The sequence below is a fragment of the Centrocercus urophasianus genome, unplaced genomic scaffold, assembly GCF_019232065.1.
Source record: "Centrocercus urophasianus isolate 14NV4802_14NV808 unplaced genomic scaffold, USGS_Curo_1.0 seq_12, whole genome shotgun sequence".
Taxonomy (NCBI): Eukaryota; Metazoa; Chordata; class Aves; order Galliformes; family Phasianidae; genus Centrocercus; species Centrocercus urophasianus.
This window is the reverse complement of record NW_024884364.1, coordinates 38,970,056-38,984,770: the sequence shown is the minus strand read 5'-3', so window position 1 is coordinate 38,984,770 and position 14,715 is coordinate 38,970,056. Positions and strand designations below refer to the sequence as shown.

Below are 14,715 nucleotides of genomic sequence, written 5' to 3'. Positions count from 1 at the left end.
TAGGAAGTGAAGGGAGTTGGCACCAGCTGGGAAGCTCAAAGAGCATACCAAATACATTGCTACTTAGAAACTTTATAGCTACTCACGTTTCCATGTTGTCTCCCTCCAAGACAGTTTGCACAGGCAGGTAGCCCATTCGTGGGTGCTTTGCAAAATATCTTTTTGTTCGAAATTTGTTTTTTAGTACCTTGGCAAAGTCACGGACATCTTCTCCAGAAGTTGTCTGAAAGCCACAAATCACAATGAAATCATCTTTCATGACAGGTATTTACTTTTAGTTGCCCCTTTCTTTGCTGCGCCATACGAAGGAGCTGTGGCCACACCAAGCAGAGTTGCCAATGACTTTGCCTCCAGAACCACACAATTTATTTATCAATCACATCAAAATGTACTATAAAACAGCACAGCTAGAGGGGAGAAAGAAGGAAAGGGAAGCTCCATAACCCATAACAGACTCATGCCTCTTCTCAGTTCATCTAAAGAGGACAAAAAGTAATTAAATGAGAATTTCCTCATGTGGCCTGGGACTCTCCACCTATTTCTTGCGCAGCACTGCAACGAGTGCAACAGAGGGCACATGGTTGGTCGGTGGGAGCTGCCACCTGTCTGACTGGCTGAATCCTGACTCCTCCCGTATGCTCACTGCTTCCATCTCCTGCATCTGTTGGTCCATGAAAGCCAGGGCAATACTCCTGGCACCTCTTCTTTGCAGTTTTCCTCCTCAATCTTTTCTGCCATTAATATTTTTATCAAAGAAAAACAAGAAGCAGGTGAGAGCTGCTGAAACTCTTACATCAGTTACTTCTTCTTGCATCTGTTAAATCTTAAGCTAAGAGGCATTTAAGACTGATAACCTGAGGAGAGTATAATTTACAGAAAGTTTTCTACTCCATTGCCTGCACTCAACCTCCTTTCTCCTACAGACACCAACAGAGGAGACGAAGTGCAATTAGTTTCCTGAAGACCAGAATGAGTCAGAAAGAGTTCAAAGCATGTCTGCTGCAAAGATGTAACACTTCTTGCAAGCCTGATTAAGAGTCAGACAATTTTCTGAAGAATTTTAATGGAAGACTTCAGTTACATTAGTCAGGCTGCACTCCATCTTTACACCTCACAGAGAAGCTTGACCCTGAAATACTGCTTTTCTACAGTAAATTAAGTTCATCCTGACCCACATAACGATATCACTTCTCCAGTGTATCTAATTTGAAGGAAAGAAATGAGGGAAAGTTAATCTTTCTGACATTTTTTAATGAGTTCTATGCCTTCCATTTCAGAAAGGAAGGAGGCGCTGGAATCCATCAGTCAAGCCCACTTTTGTGAAGCTGCTGATACACAGATGTATGTATTTTTAATGATTGCTCAGGTAGAAAAATTAAGCATGCTCTAAAAAATGATTTGCAGAAAGACTGAGATGCAGTAACAGAAAGGAATGTTCTTCCCATCCTGAAGATACCTACAAGCTTCATGTAAAGCAGGAAAGAATTTGACTCTCTTTCCAAACAATCTTGTATGAAAATTCAGTGTGATCAATGACTGGCAGAGAAATAATACATCAGAACTGACAAGCCAGTACACCAGCATTTGTATTTCCAAGAAACTATGATAACACTCAGCAGTATTTCAATAAACTTGAATTAAAGAAAGGGAGAGATTAAGTACATCTAGACCAGTCAGAGGACTCTGGAAAGGGCATTTACTGATGTGGCCTGCAGTAGGAGGGAATTCCCTCTCCTGAACACAAGCTGCAATCCTACAGTGAGAATCCTTAACGAGGTAAGCATCGTGAGACCAGTTAGAGAAATTCAGCTGGGAATTCTTCTGATATCTAGTCTTGGTACAAACAAATTAAGCACAGCTTTCTGTTCCTTTTGCTGACTTGTATCATTTATAAACATTTATTCCTGCTTTGCCTATTTTTAGCGTATATTTTCGATGTGTATACTTTCAACTGCATTTGATTCTAATTTGATTGTGTTTTTATGCACAACGAGTAATGAAACATTCTTTGCTTCAACCTTCCTGAGACATGTTATCTCTCCTGAACTCATCACATGACAGCCAAGCAGCAGAATAGTGTGTTTGCATGGAAAAATTCTGATCTAGTCTGAAAGCTGGTATCACACACATCCCAAGAAGAAAGCACATCTTTCAGTGACAACTTGAAATACCAGGCATCTCTCCTATGATCCAGTTTCAATGTCGAAAATGTTCAAGGAGCACAGGAATAGCAAAAAAAAATATGATTACCACATGAACAAGCTGATAGACTGAAGCTATTTTCACCCAGACTTCCTGATTTATTCCATAGAAGTTTTATACCACACAATTTTCAGAATGGAAAACCAAATTCACAGCAGAATGGGTTTACAAAGAAGAAACCGTGGAATTTTCTGTCTGTTACTTTTAGCACCCTATTTCTCTTAAATCAAAGCAGTATACAGGCAGCTGGGTCTAGCATGTTGCAAAATTATTCCAAAACAAAAACTATTTCTTCACAAAAGCAGAACTTACAACCATCTTACTTTTTGCACTTTGGTTTAATAAAGTGTCTTCCCAACCCCTCACTCCAGACCTCAGCCCCAATTTTAAACATTAGCTGTAGAAAATTATCTCAATTTGATATGCTTAATTCTATCAAGGCAATTTTTTTGTGTGTGCAGGTGTTGATCCCAAAAAGAAATACGATCCTACATTTAAATCTCAGTCTTGAAGAATGCTTCTTCACATTATTTATTTGAAACCTTTTTAAAAGTCACCTCTCTCTGAACAAGACATCCAGCTGTGTTGCTTACAGGACTAATTGTTGCAGTTCTTCTGCCTAAAAGAAAACTAAGGCCTTTGCCTCAATCTGCCTCAACCTTTTCCAGTAAGGGAGAACCTGGACATTCTACATGAGTTCTCAAATTCCCCTCCAGGAGAACTAAGGGCTGCTGTGCTCCAAAATTTCCTGGAAGTTCTCTGCAAAAGTGCAATCTGAGGTGAGAGATCTGTCTGAAGGAAGGGGAAAAAGTGCTTTGTCATCCGCAAAACTCTTTTCATTTCATTTTGAAAACAGTTACACTAGACATGATAGTTTCAGTGGATATCTTGTTCAGTCATGCAGTACTTAGGTTTACTTTTTCAATAGCTGCAGCACAAAAAAGATCAGTGCTTACTGTGTGTCACATTCACTTTTTTGCCCCAGTTAATTCTACTCTAATTCAGCTCACTGCTGGTACAGGCAGGCACGGCACATTAGCACTGGCTGTCAGAGTTCAGAACTCACCAAAAAATTTACTGTCTTTAAATGCTTCTTTATTCTGATTCAGCAATCTGGATGCTGTTACAAGTTCTCCTTAGGCCTGTCAGTAACCTCCACTGTCAGGGAGAAGAGGAACCTGCTGGATGCTGTCTGTGTTGCAGTGAATTGCTTCAGGCTGTGGGAGCGTCTCACCACGCCATTTCATTTCTCTCTATTCACACCTTCCTAGAAACACACCTTATGAACAGGTAAGAAAATAGCAGTGAGATGTTGTTCTGTGCATTCCCTGAACTCCTCACGATCTTCCACATTGCTTCTTAACAAGAATAAGAGTGGCAAACCACAGAACAAACCAGCAGCTGACTCAGCAAGAATGCACTCAGCTCAACTGGAAGGAGTGCTGTGGGCAGTTCTGCTGCAGGAACACCTGACGTGGAGAGGTCTGTTCAGACTCGTCTCACCATTGCTAAGGTTTCCCTCCGACCTGTGCAGCAGCTCAGGCAAATCACCCCCTCCCATTAAGTTCAACCCACAGGGAAAGATGTTGAGAAGCATCAGCCAGTGAATGCTGATGAAAAGTGAGCAGAAACACGCTGGTTTCCCCTTGTAGACATGTGGATTAAATTGTGCCGTTTGAATGCTTTGGTAAAAGTTTATAATGTAAAACACCCATAAATTAAAACTAAATTGAAGTACTGTATTTGCTCTACTACGATATTTTAGGTGAAAATTTCTTCTCTGTCTTTCCTCACTTCCTAAGAAAAGCTAAAAGTCTGCTTCATTTTGGCAAAGCCTTTTTGTTTGATTTAAGATGTAAAAATTGTTCACATAGCTAGCCTATACTTAATTTTAATGCTTTATTTTCACCATTTACACTTGACAAAAGTACAAGATTAATGACTATCCTATAACATTAGGAAAAGAATCCATAATTTGGAATGCTTCAGGATTACCACACACAATAGCAAAGACAGCTGACAGTTCAGGTATGCTGTACTGTGAAAGGACAGCCTGAGAGCTCCTCTAATTTATGGCCCTCTGCCAGGGTCATGTGAGTTTTCTTTACCAGCTGCTTTGAACGAAAGAAACATTTATGCAAAAGTGATGCTTTTGCATAAGGGAAGGCAGAAAAACTCCTTTACAGAAAGGGCTGTTAAGCACTGGAATGGGCTCCCCAGGGAGGTGGTTGAGTCACCATCCCCGGATGTGTTTAAAAACCACTTGGATGTGGTGCTCAAGGACATGATTTAGCGGAGGGTTGTTAGAGTTAGGGTAGTATGGTCAGGTTGTGGTTGGACTCCATGATCTTTAAGGTCTTTTTCAACCTGAGCTATTCTGTGATTCTATGACTCTGTTCTGCACTGAACAGCACTTCCAGTCTTCGGAAATGAAACCTCATTTGCTACTCTAAAAAACTTCCCTGATATGTTGTATTCTCCAGTCAATATAAAATAAAAAAGTACTACTAAATAGTGAAGAATTTAAAGATGCAGTTGTAGTGTCGTCGGAAAAACAAGTACGAACCTCCTGGGGAAAGGAAAAGAAGCACAGGGATAGGAAGAAAACATTATGATTAAGACAGAAACACGCTTGTGCAAACCACAGCCTTCTTAATACATACATGGATGGCACTGAACATGGAGCAGCTCATCAGCATGCAATAACATACTACTATAGAGCACTGTACAAACAATGATACTTCAATTTACCTCCAACTATTGGACTCTATTAAGCATTAGAAACTGTTGCAATGTACAGATTACAGAAGGCAATTTCATTATAGGGGGAAAACACCACCCAAATGCTCTATTACCCTGAACACAGCAAATGAAGCTTTTCCTTTCTACTTAACCATGAGCAGTAAGGGTCAGTAAAAGGGTCAGTAAAACAGTTACTTACTGGTGTGCAGTATTCCACCATGGGATAGTGCATTTTGTGACCTTTTGCAACACGGCCAGAGAAGAAGCAACTTTGGCAGATGTCATAGTTAAAGTGCTTTAAGCTTCTGTACCTAAAAGAGGGGGAAAAAAACACGGCTTCAGTGCTTAGTATATGAATACTTCATGTCAGCCTTTGGAGCTTTCTAAGTTATTAGGTGCTTTTCCCTGAGATGTCCCACAGCGCACATTACAGGACAGGGCCTGTTTGAGGGGCAGGATTGCTGCCTAAAACCAACAAAGTGGACATGCTTAGCAAAGAATTTTCAAAAAGAATCCCTCTGTGTCACAAAATTTCTAACAGTGGGCAATGCTGAAGAGTTCTAACTACAAATCGCTCTCTCACAAAACAGAGCACCAAGATCTTTGTTTCTATAATGCTAATTTCAGTCCCTTTGGTCTGCGACATGACACAAAACACAGAATTTCTTAAGCAAATAGAGTTCACAGAAGTAATGCCTTGCTCAACATGTACCATCAGCAAGCCCTTCAGTGCTGACTGAAGGTAAGGATTTGTTCACGCTCCAGCATCTTCGTGAAAATATAATTTTTATGTATAGAATGCCATCCATGCAAAAATCTGAATGCACTTTTAGGCCGTTATTTAATCTCATCAGTTTTATGAGACAGCTAACTTGTATCCGCTGCGCTGAAGTGCTTGAAAGAGCCGGAGGCATAAGGGTTTTCTTGTTCCAAATAGGCTAAGCAGTTCTGTCACAATAACCTCAAAAGAACATTGTTTCACTGTACTGAGGCTCACAGTATTAACTTTCTAAAAGCTGTCCAACACAATGTCTTTTTGTCGAGTCTGTAAACAGGGTCTCAAAGACTTGCAAAGGCAGAGAAAAAAATCTCTGACAGATTTGACTATCGTATTAGAATTGTTATATAAATTTAAGGGGCAGATGAGATCAGGGAAATCAGGAAACACAGAGCTCTAGTGTCCACCCTCCACATTTCTGATGCTAACTAACTACACACTATTCATTCAATTGGTATTCTTTGATTTTCGAAGTGCTGTATTTTCCAATTCCATCCACTTGTCTCCAGCTGTTTATATAAATTGTGAGAGTAATTCAGTAGTTTCATGAACTGCCTCTGGAATAGGAAGCTTTTTCTTTGTGACTGTGTTGAACTCATCACAACCCATCCCTGGCTCTTCTTCAGTAATACTTATCATTCTCCAGTTTCAAAAACCAAGAAGAATAAAAGCAGGGGATGAGTTTACAAGACGTGACAAATGGCTCAACTGAAGAAAAACCCAGACTCAAAACAAAGCAGAACTTTAACTATTTCCCTTGCTTCTCACTGCCTGTACAACTGTATAGGAGAAAGGGCTACCCCACTATAAGTGTAAAAAAAACCCACTCATATTCTCACATGGTAGAGTGAAATGGTGGCTTTTCTATGTGGTATTGCTTGTTGCTGTTCAACACCGTGGTTTTAGAACTAAAATTATAAAAAGGTCTTTGTAAACATCAGGATACTATGGAAGGAAAAATGCCAAAAGTAAAAGAAGATCAGGAACAAGGACAGAAACTATACAAAGCAGCTATTAGGAAGAGAAGTGATAAAACAAGTCTAGGCATAATTGAAAGTGAGTATTTACTTAGCTGTGAAGTGGATTCTCAACAGGCATACCAGCACACGGCCATTTTACAACACATCGACTTATTCATTGCTATAGTAACCACAGTGTTGATCCAGATGGTTAAACAGATTAGCAACATGTCCAGCATACTAGTTAATATCCCACTAACCACATTCCTTCTCTGTAAAATCCACACTATCTTTACGCCTGGAAAATTTCAAGTCATTCCTTGCTTTATGCTATGATAGAAAGCAGTTCATTAGGACCCAATTCTGAAAATAAAGCTGCATGTATAAGAAACTGAATCTAAAGCAAATCATGTTAGTGGCTGAGGCACAGAAAGACTCGAAGGGCAGAATACAGAGGAGGGATGTTATCTTAACCAGTAAATGATTTTTGTTATCTTCAGCTTTTGCACCACTGTACCCAGTCTAAGTGTTACCCTCCCTCACGCCCCATCAAAACCCTCCTTAACTTCAACAACACACGGAAAATCAGGGACATGACTTGCCTGGGAACAAGCAGAGCTACCTATACATCAAGCAGTGGTACACAAGGTAGAGAGGAAATTAGTTTGTACCTGAACCCAATAATGGGGCACTCCTTGCAGATGTTACACTTCGCTTGGTGTTTCGCAGTTTCTGCAGCAGCCACCCTATGCAGCACGGGCAGCCACACCATGGATTGTGGTTCCAGTCTCATCCAGTCCAGGAACAAGGCTGCTTCGATCTCGGGCTTGTTATTAGCCTGAAGCAGAGAAGGAAGACAAGGGTTCAGCAGAAGTGATTAGTGTACCATCAGCTAATTAACAGTTCAAGTCACTGTTCTCCTACAAGCTCTGCATCCTTTCTCCAAGTTCAATTTTTCCCTCAGTTCACCCATCCCCCAGAAAACCAAGCAACCTTCAGGATACTGCTCTGAAAACAGGAACCAAACACTTTTAATGTTTCCAATCTCGCTTTCTCTCATTCTCTCTTATAATAGACAGCACTGCTATGTACTCTGTCACAACAAAAATCATCCACTTACAACACCTGGCATTAAAGATAATCTTGTGCCTCCTCTATCTCTTATCTGTACTTCTGTAGCACTCCTCATTTTAACAAACACTGTGTTATCCAACCCCTAAAAATTGCATGTATTTCTATCAAAATTCCTTTAACACTCTTCGTTGTCACACTGATCTTTCTCCAAAATGCATATACAAGGAAATCATTTGAAGTCCTTCTCAAGCCTGCTGTTGAACATACAAACTTCACCTCCTTAAAAGCCTCACAGTCCCTCTTCCCACCAAATCAACATTAAGTTTCTTGCCACTGCCTGAAAACACAATGCATCTCTGTCCCACAGAACATGATGCTTTTAGTCTTGTATTTTAATACGTCCTTCTTTTGTCTCTTCGCCAAGAGCAAAACACTCCACTCAAACCTTGCAGCAGCCCTATTTCTCTGTTTTGTTCCCATCATATCCTAATAGGGCAATTATTTTATGTATCTGTTGAACAGTAACTCTGAGGAACAAGAGACTTCCAGAGCACCTGGCACTGTGCAAACACCAAAACCATGCATAGTTCCTTCTTCTCAGCACATAGAGCATGGAACAAGGAATTGTAAACAGACTAGAAACACAAAGCAGTGGAACAAAAAAGATCAGCACAAGCAGAGGTCACACAGCTACAGACAATACTGAGGAACAGAGTCAAACAGTTTCAGAAGGAATTTAAAAGAAAACAGTGAAATGACTGTGAATTTCTATGGGAAAATTCACTCCACTGTGTAGGACTGAACAGAACAAGCACAGAACTTGTTATCTGAGAATCAGGAGCCTGGTTTCAGCCCTGAAAGAGATGATGGATCAGGTGGAAATAGCAAAGGGCTCCCTCCAACAGGAAGACACGAGGGAGGAAGAAGAGCCTACGCAGAGGACAGCAACCGTGATGAAGTAGGACACCATCCCACTCCATTTCTGTAAACCACTTTAAGGTGTCATCTCAAATTCCTCAAGACAGATCCTTCTATCCTTCCAACAGAAACTGTATTTACAAACTAAATATGTTTTAATTTTCCGGATTCCTTTTTTTTTTTTTTTTCCTCTGGGCATTTAAACACAGTCTTTTGTGATCCAATCCTTTAGATTTTAAGTTTCACAGGGCAAAGACTTAATTTGTGGTTTCAAATCTATTTGAAGCACTTCAATAAACAGTAAGCATTAATGTATCGTGTACGTGGACCACAGTGAACAGGGGATTGAGAGTTGTTTTCTTTTTAATGCTTGTTCTGTTACTTTTACAATTTCTCATGAAATATGACCTTAGTATGACCTATCTGAAACCTTCAGGTTTTGTTCAACTGAAGAACAATTATAACAACGAAGTTTGGGAAAATTTTACGCTGCAGATCTAAACAGAAGAAAGCTATAAGAAAAATCAATTAAGGTTTGTTTTTTTTTTTTGTGCATTTATTTTTTTTTTAAAGTTAACACTGTTTGTAGTCTTTACAAATCAATTAACTGATCAATACTTTCAGAATGAGAAAAATGCTAAGTCTCAAGGACCAAACTCCTGAAAACAAGAAAAAAATGAAAAAACATAGACTGTCTCCTGAATAACGGACTGCATTCATAGACTTAAAATGCTGCTGCAATATTTTAATTAGAAATATATACATATATATTGTCAGGGTTTTCTTACTGGCATGCCAACATATCTACAGTTATTCAGGCAAAGTCCCTCAATGTTCTTCCCAAAAAAACCCCAGCATCAAAAACAGAGAAAAACAAAACAGTACAGTGAAATCCAGGTAACAGTGGCAACAGAATTTTGTCAGAGGAGTGAATACCACTTTCCACCGAAGGACATCAATGAATTCAAGAAAATAAAATTAGTTCTAGAAGTCTCTTAAGAGAAAGAGGTATTCATGAAATATAATGATTTATATGCCTGCTTCCAGTTGGCAGCTACAGAAACAAAGGGGCAGGGGAGTGATTTTCTGCAGCTCATTCAGCAAGTCAGCATCCACCAGAACCACACTGGCAAATCTTTCCTCTGCCTGGCAAGCTACACTTAAAACGCAAGGGTCCTCTAAATCTCTAATATTTTACGGGTATCTCTTTAATATTCCATTTCTAATAGGAAAACATGAAGTGTGTTGAAATGCTGCAATGCAAGCTGCAGACGGAATAAAAATGAGCAGCTCAAAGCACTACTGTATACTTGTAGTTGCCTTAAATTTGCAGAGAAAAAATGCTGCAGTGATGATAGATTTTCTGTAACTTTCAAAGATCTCTTTAATTTTGCAGTCACTGCCGATTGCCAGCAAGCCCAATAGTTGCCTACCCAGGGCTCCACACCCCGGATGTACAAAACTTGGGCTCAGAGAGATTAGGAGCATTAAAATGTATCAGAACTGGTTCCAAATCATACTGCATGAAGATTTAAAGACATGTGGAGAAAGCTGGTCAGGGTCAGATGGTAGAGGACAGGCAGTTCCCAACTGTTCCCTGAGCTGCTATTACAGTTTTTTTAATAATCTCTAAATCCAGTAAAGGCGGCAGCTGACGATTTTACATAAGGGAAAGTCTGAATTCATGCAGTACGTATCTGAACCAACAAGAGTGAGCTGTAAAGAATATTAATGGTTCTTCTCTTGAACACATTTCAGTGGAACTCCCAATTTTTATGGTAATAACAGAGTGAATCATAAAATAAAATTCATAAAGCCCTTTCCAGCTTACACGTAACAATTTGTTACGGGGTACATTCAAATTCGTCATATTCCACACATCTGTTTTTCAGTATTTATTCTGCAGAAACAAAGGGAAAACAAAGAGTTTGCACGGTGTTGGCATCTTTATGTAATGCTTAGGAGTCAGATTTTTTTAGTTTTTTTAATTTCCTTCTTATATTCCAGCTAGTACGTTTAAAATTACCCTGCACTGTATGAACTTCATCTATGCATATTGAAAAATATGGTCCAAAATAGAGTCATGATGTTACATGAAAAATGCAGTATGTTTTCAGACAGTCATATAACATAGCATCAATTTCTGATAACATTTTTGAGGAATTATATTCTGCATAGCTGCAGGGCAAGGAACTAACCAGAAATAATTTAATGTTATTAATTTAATAGTATTTTCCATAAAGGATGAAAAGCTTTACGTTAATGTAACTACTACTTTGGACAAACTCAAACTGAGGAATGGGATTCCTGTGATTTGTTAAAGCTTAAAAATGCAGAGCAAGCCATAAACAGAAGCCCTGTCTTCCAGAGCTTAGAGTTAGATTAAACCCCGCTGAACCTCATCTTCCACCCTTGAACAGCTTCCCCAAAATGTTTGTGTTCTCCCCACTGCCAGCTGGCAAGAAAACACAAGTCAAGAGCTCATAGTTTCTGAGACTAGAACTAGTTCATAGGCAACAAAGGGAGGATTATTACAAAGGTAACATAGGGTGATGCAAAATGCTTAAATCTGGCTGACTCTTGGAGTGAATGCTTAAGATCATTTATTTAATCCTTTATATTACACTTACTCCACTCCACTCAGTGTTTTTAGGGTTGTGGTTAAGACTAATAGAGAAAAAAAAAAAAAAAAAAACAACAAAAAAAACCAAACAAGAATGCAGAAGTGCCTTAGTTTCAGCTTTGTATCATATACACTTAAAAATCATCATCTTCTTACTCTTTGCCTCTCAAACTAAATCACTTTAAAATAACTCTTTGAACCAGTTCTCTTGTAAGACTCTTCAAGATTGCCTCCCAAAGTCAAGCACAGGTTCACAAAATCCTACTGAAATAAAACCAGAACTGCTGTTCTCTGACACAGTGTACCAGCTTGAGGAAGGAGATTTGCTAGTTCCCTGTAGGCCAGTTCTTCTGTGTCAGAGCCAAAAGCAGAAGAAAAATCCTACAAATAGAAACTAGGGCTGTCTGAATCTCAAGAGATTGAGTCTCTCAGCAGCAACACTGCATCTGTCCATTATTTCCATACAGATCTGCACACAACTATACAAAGCTGTTTGAACACGTTACTGATATTTCCTCGATATTAAAAAAATAAATGAATAGAAACAGGAATAGTTAAAAAATGCAGCCCTCATAAAACAACTGTCCAACCAATTCAAATCAGTGCAGTGTCCCATTCGCAGTGTCCTGGCCAGGGTTTGGACTTCACAAACTCCTTCTAAAAGAGGTAACGGGCCCCTATTTTGACTTTTACTTGTCTGAGTAAATACACTGTATTCAGACACCCAGTTAAGTGGTTGTAAAAACTTCACTGTCTACTGTTGATCTTCACTGATTGAAAGCAAACCCAGAAATTAAGACTATGCAACAGAATATTAAAATACTTTAATCTGTCAAAATGAAAAGAAACAAGGTCTGAAATACAGATATTAACTGCTCCTTAGCATCACCTCTACCAGTTTTTTATATAAAGCACTCTATTTTGAGTACACCCTTGGAAAAAATACACAATGGCTTAGAGCTAAGAACCAAATATCGAGCAGGGGACACTTTCATCTGTCTCTGTTTTCATCTCACATTTCTTCTGTCTCCCAGTGTCTCAGTAAAGCACACAAGGTGGTGATGTGAATACCTAGCCCTCTCTCTCTGCTTCACAAGGAATCATTTAATAGATTTAGACTGTGATAAAAACAATGTTTTTGTCCCTTAACCAATAAAAATTCACTATCCTACTTACTTAACAAACATAGCCATCACTGATCTAGAAGTCAAGTGCTTTCACCCCACGGTAATACTGAACTCCCTCAATTTCGTTACGGATCTATGGAGTACTTACACAGTCTGTACCCAGGCAGAAATACATACTCCTCAAATGGTCCTTACAAACTCAAGCTCTCACCAAAAACACTTTCTCCAAAATCACACAACATACACCGCACCCCATCTCTAAAGCCTGGTGACTGCCCTGCCCTCCCCAGGTGCTCCCAAGGACTCAAACTTCAGATCCTAACATGTGGAGGTCTCCCCAGCTATGGCTGAAGAGAAAACATCCCCTTTTCCTCCGACATCCCCTTCTCCTCTGCTGCTGTCTATGCCAGAAGAAGCTGTTGCCACGGCACCCAACCCAACGGGCATAGGAATTCAGAGGGAATTCTGAAGTGCATTTCTGCCACAGACTCTGACATGACTGCAATTTATTGCCAGCTTATCAACACCAGAACAACAAAATCGGACTAAAAATCTAAGAAGACATTCCTCATTGTGGATGAGCAGAGAAAGATTTAAATTAGTTCAGATACAGCAATGTGAACCTATTTTTAAAACCTGAATTATCTCACTCAAGTGAAGAAGGAAAGGGGTGGAAGATGGCTGTGTGAGAAGGGCTATGAGGTTATGCATATGAGGAGCTCCTGAAGCACCACAGCTCAGGATCAGGAAATCCAGAAGCGGAAAGCCCTGAAAAGCTATGCCTGCACCTTCCTTGTGTTCATTTTCCCCTCCCAGCAAAGGAAGCTGAGTGTGTATCAGCAGACAAAAAGAGGGAGCAGCCAGGAGAGGTGGCAGGCCATGTCCCTGTGGACTGAGATGTCTGCCCCACAGGCAGCTTGCACAGCTCTCCTCGGCCACTTAGCCCCCACACTGCTCCCTCTCAGGAGCTCCCTACTCCAGGCACAGCTGCTTCACAGCATCTCCTACACAGAAAGCATTTCACTGCAGTCCTCTCCTCTCCTCCTGGAAATGTCACACCTCTCCCCATTTCTACTCTTGGCTGCTTTTTTCATGTCTCATCCTAACCTGCCATTCAGTCTCCTTCGTTACCATTATTTGTGCTGTCATTCTTACTGTCACTCCCATTAGGTGGCCCTTCAACTTGGCCTTTACTTTTCCACTTCTTGGTTCCTTCTCCCTCCCTATGCTCCTTTCCTTTGGACTCTACCTGTCCCCCTATTTTCCCTCTTTTCCCTCTCAAGCCTTCTTAGCAGACTGCCTTTGCTGCTGCAAACCAGGCCAGAAATCACCCTTCCACTCTGCAAGTCAAAACCCAGGCTTCATCTGCAGGAGGAAGAGGATGCAATTCCTTTTAATGCAGATAAAAGAAAACTTGTTTTTAGTGGAGGTAAGAGGAGAAAATCTCAGGTTTTCCAGCATTCTGATTTATGTCCATGTGGAAGTTCAGCTGTACTTCTAGAAACGCTGGCAACCACATGCAATGCTGCATTTAGCCAGTTGGCTTTTCTTCAGTTGTTGTAAGACAATTTTGCTATCCCATTTTATTCAAATAATCATTTACTCCAAGTCTTCCTTCTGTTTTATAAACAATGGTTTTTGTGTGTCTCACCAATACAAATTGTATTGTTTTCTTCCTAATATAAACACAGATTGTCAACTCTTTTACAGAAAAGCATCATTTTCTTGTTAGATTACAAGGTCACTTTCTTCATCAGTTTTTCAATGCCATTTTTTAAGTGTAGTTACTATTCTCTTGGGAAAACGATAAGATGTGGTAATTCCTAATTTCCTAGGAAGGTCACTTGCTCAAAACAGCTATTGGCATACAGACTTTCATTGTGGATTTGCTCCAGCACCATTCTGCAGTGGTCTCATCTGAAAGCCTCATGAAGAACTCTTTTCAGAAGCCTTGAAAGCCATATCAGGATTTAACCTACCTGTCAAAGCTACTATGCATAGTAAATCAGCTTGAGTTATTCACCTGGAACACAGCCCTAAAATGTATTAATATGGAAATGAAAAAATACGAATCCTATAGAATCAGACAAAAGAAATTTGGAAAAAAAAAAAGTGAATATCCCATCACAACTCAAAGCTCCTGTCCATTTTAGAATTAGATTGTATCTGTAGTCACTGTCTGTAAGAAGATTACTATCAACTATTAATATTCATTGAAAAAAAAATTGCAGAACTACTACCTAATGAAATTTGAGCAGTAGGCAAAGTAACAAGCAAAAAAAAAACCCTGCC

General features: G+C 39.7%; 1 protein-coding gene across 19 annotated transcripts in view; it reads right to left on the bottom strand.

The window, feature by feature from the left end:
* Positions 1 to 14,715, bottom strand: part of DMD (dystrophin) — a 979,751-nt gene that overhangs the window by 37,765 nt on the left and 927,271 nt on the right. For 18 of the 19 annotated variants that reach the window (XM_042811110.1, XM_042811098.1, XM_042811099.1 and 15 more), the window contains 3 exons: positions 7,353 to 7,519; positions 5,144 to 5,255; positions 87 to 223 (listed from right to left, as the gene is read on the bottom strand). In XM_042811110.1, coding sequence (XP_042667044.1) covers positions 87 to 223; positions 5,144 to 5,255; positions 7,353 to 7,519 — 416 coding nt within the window. Of the gene's footprint in view, positions 1 to 82; positions 224 to 5,143; positions 5,256 to 7,352; positions 7,520 to 14,715 lie in introns of those variants that run through there. The other variant, XM_042811109.1, reaches the window with a different exon arrangement.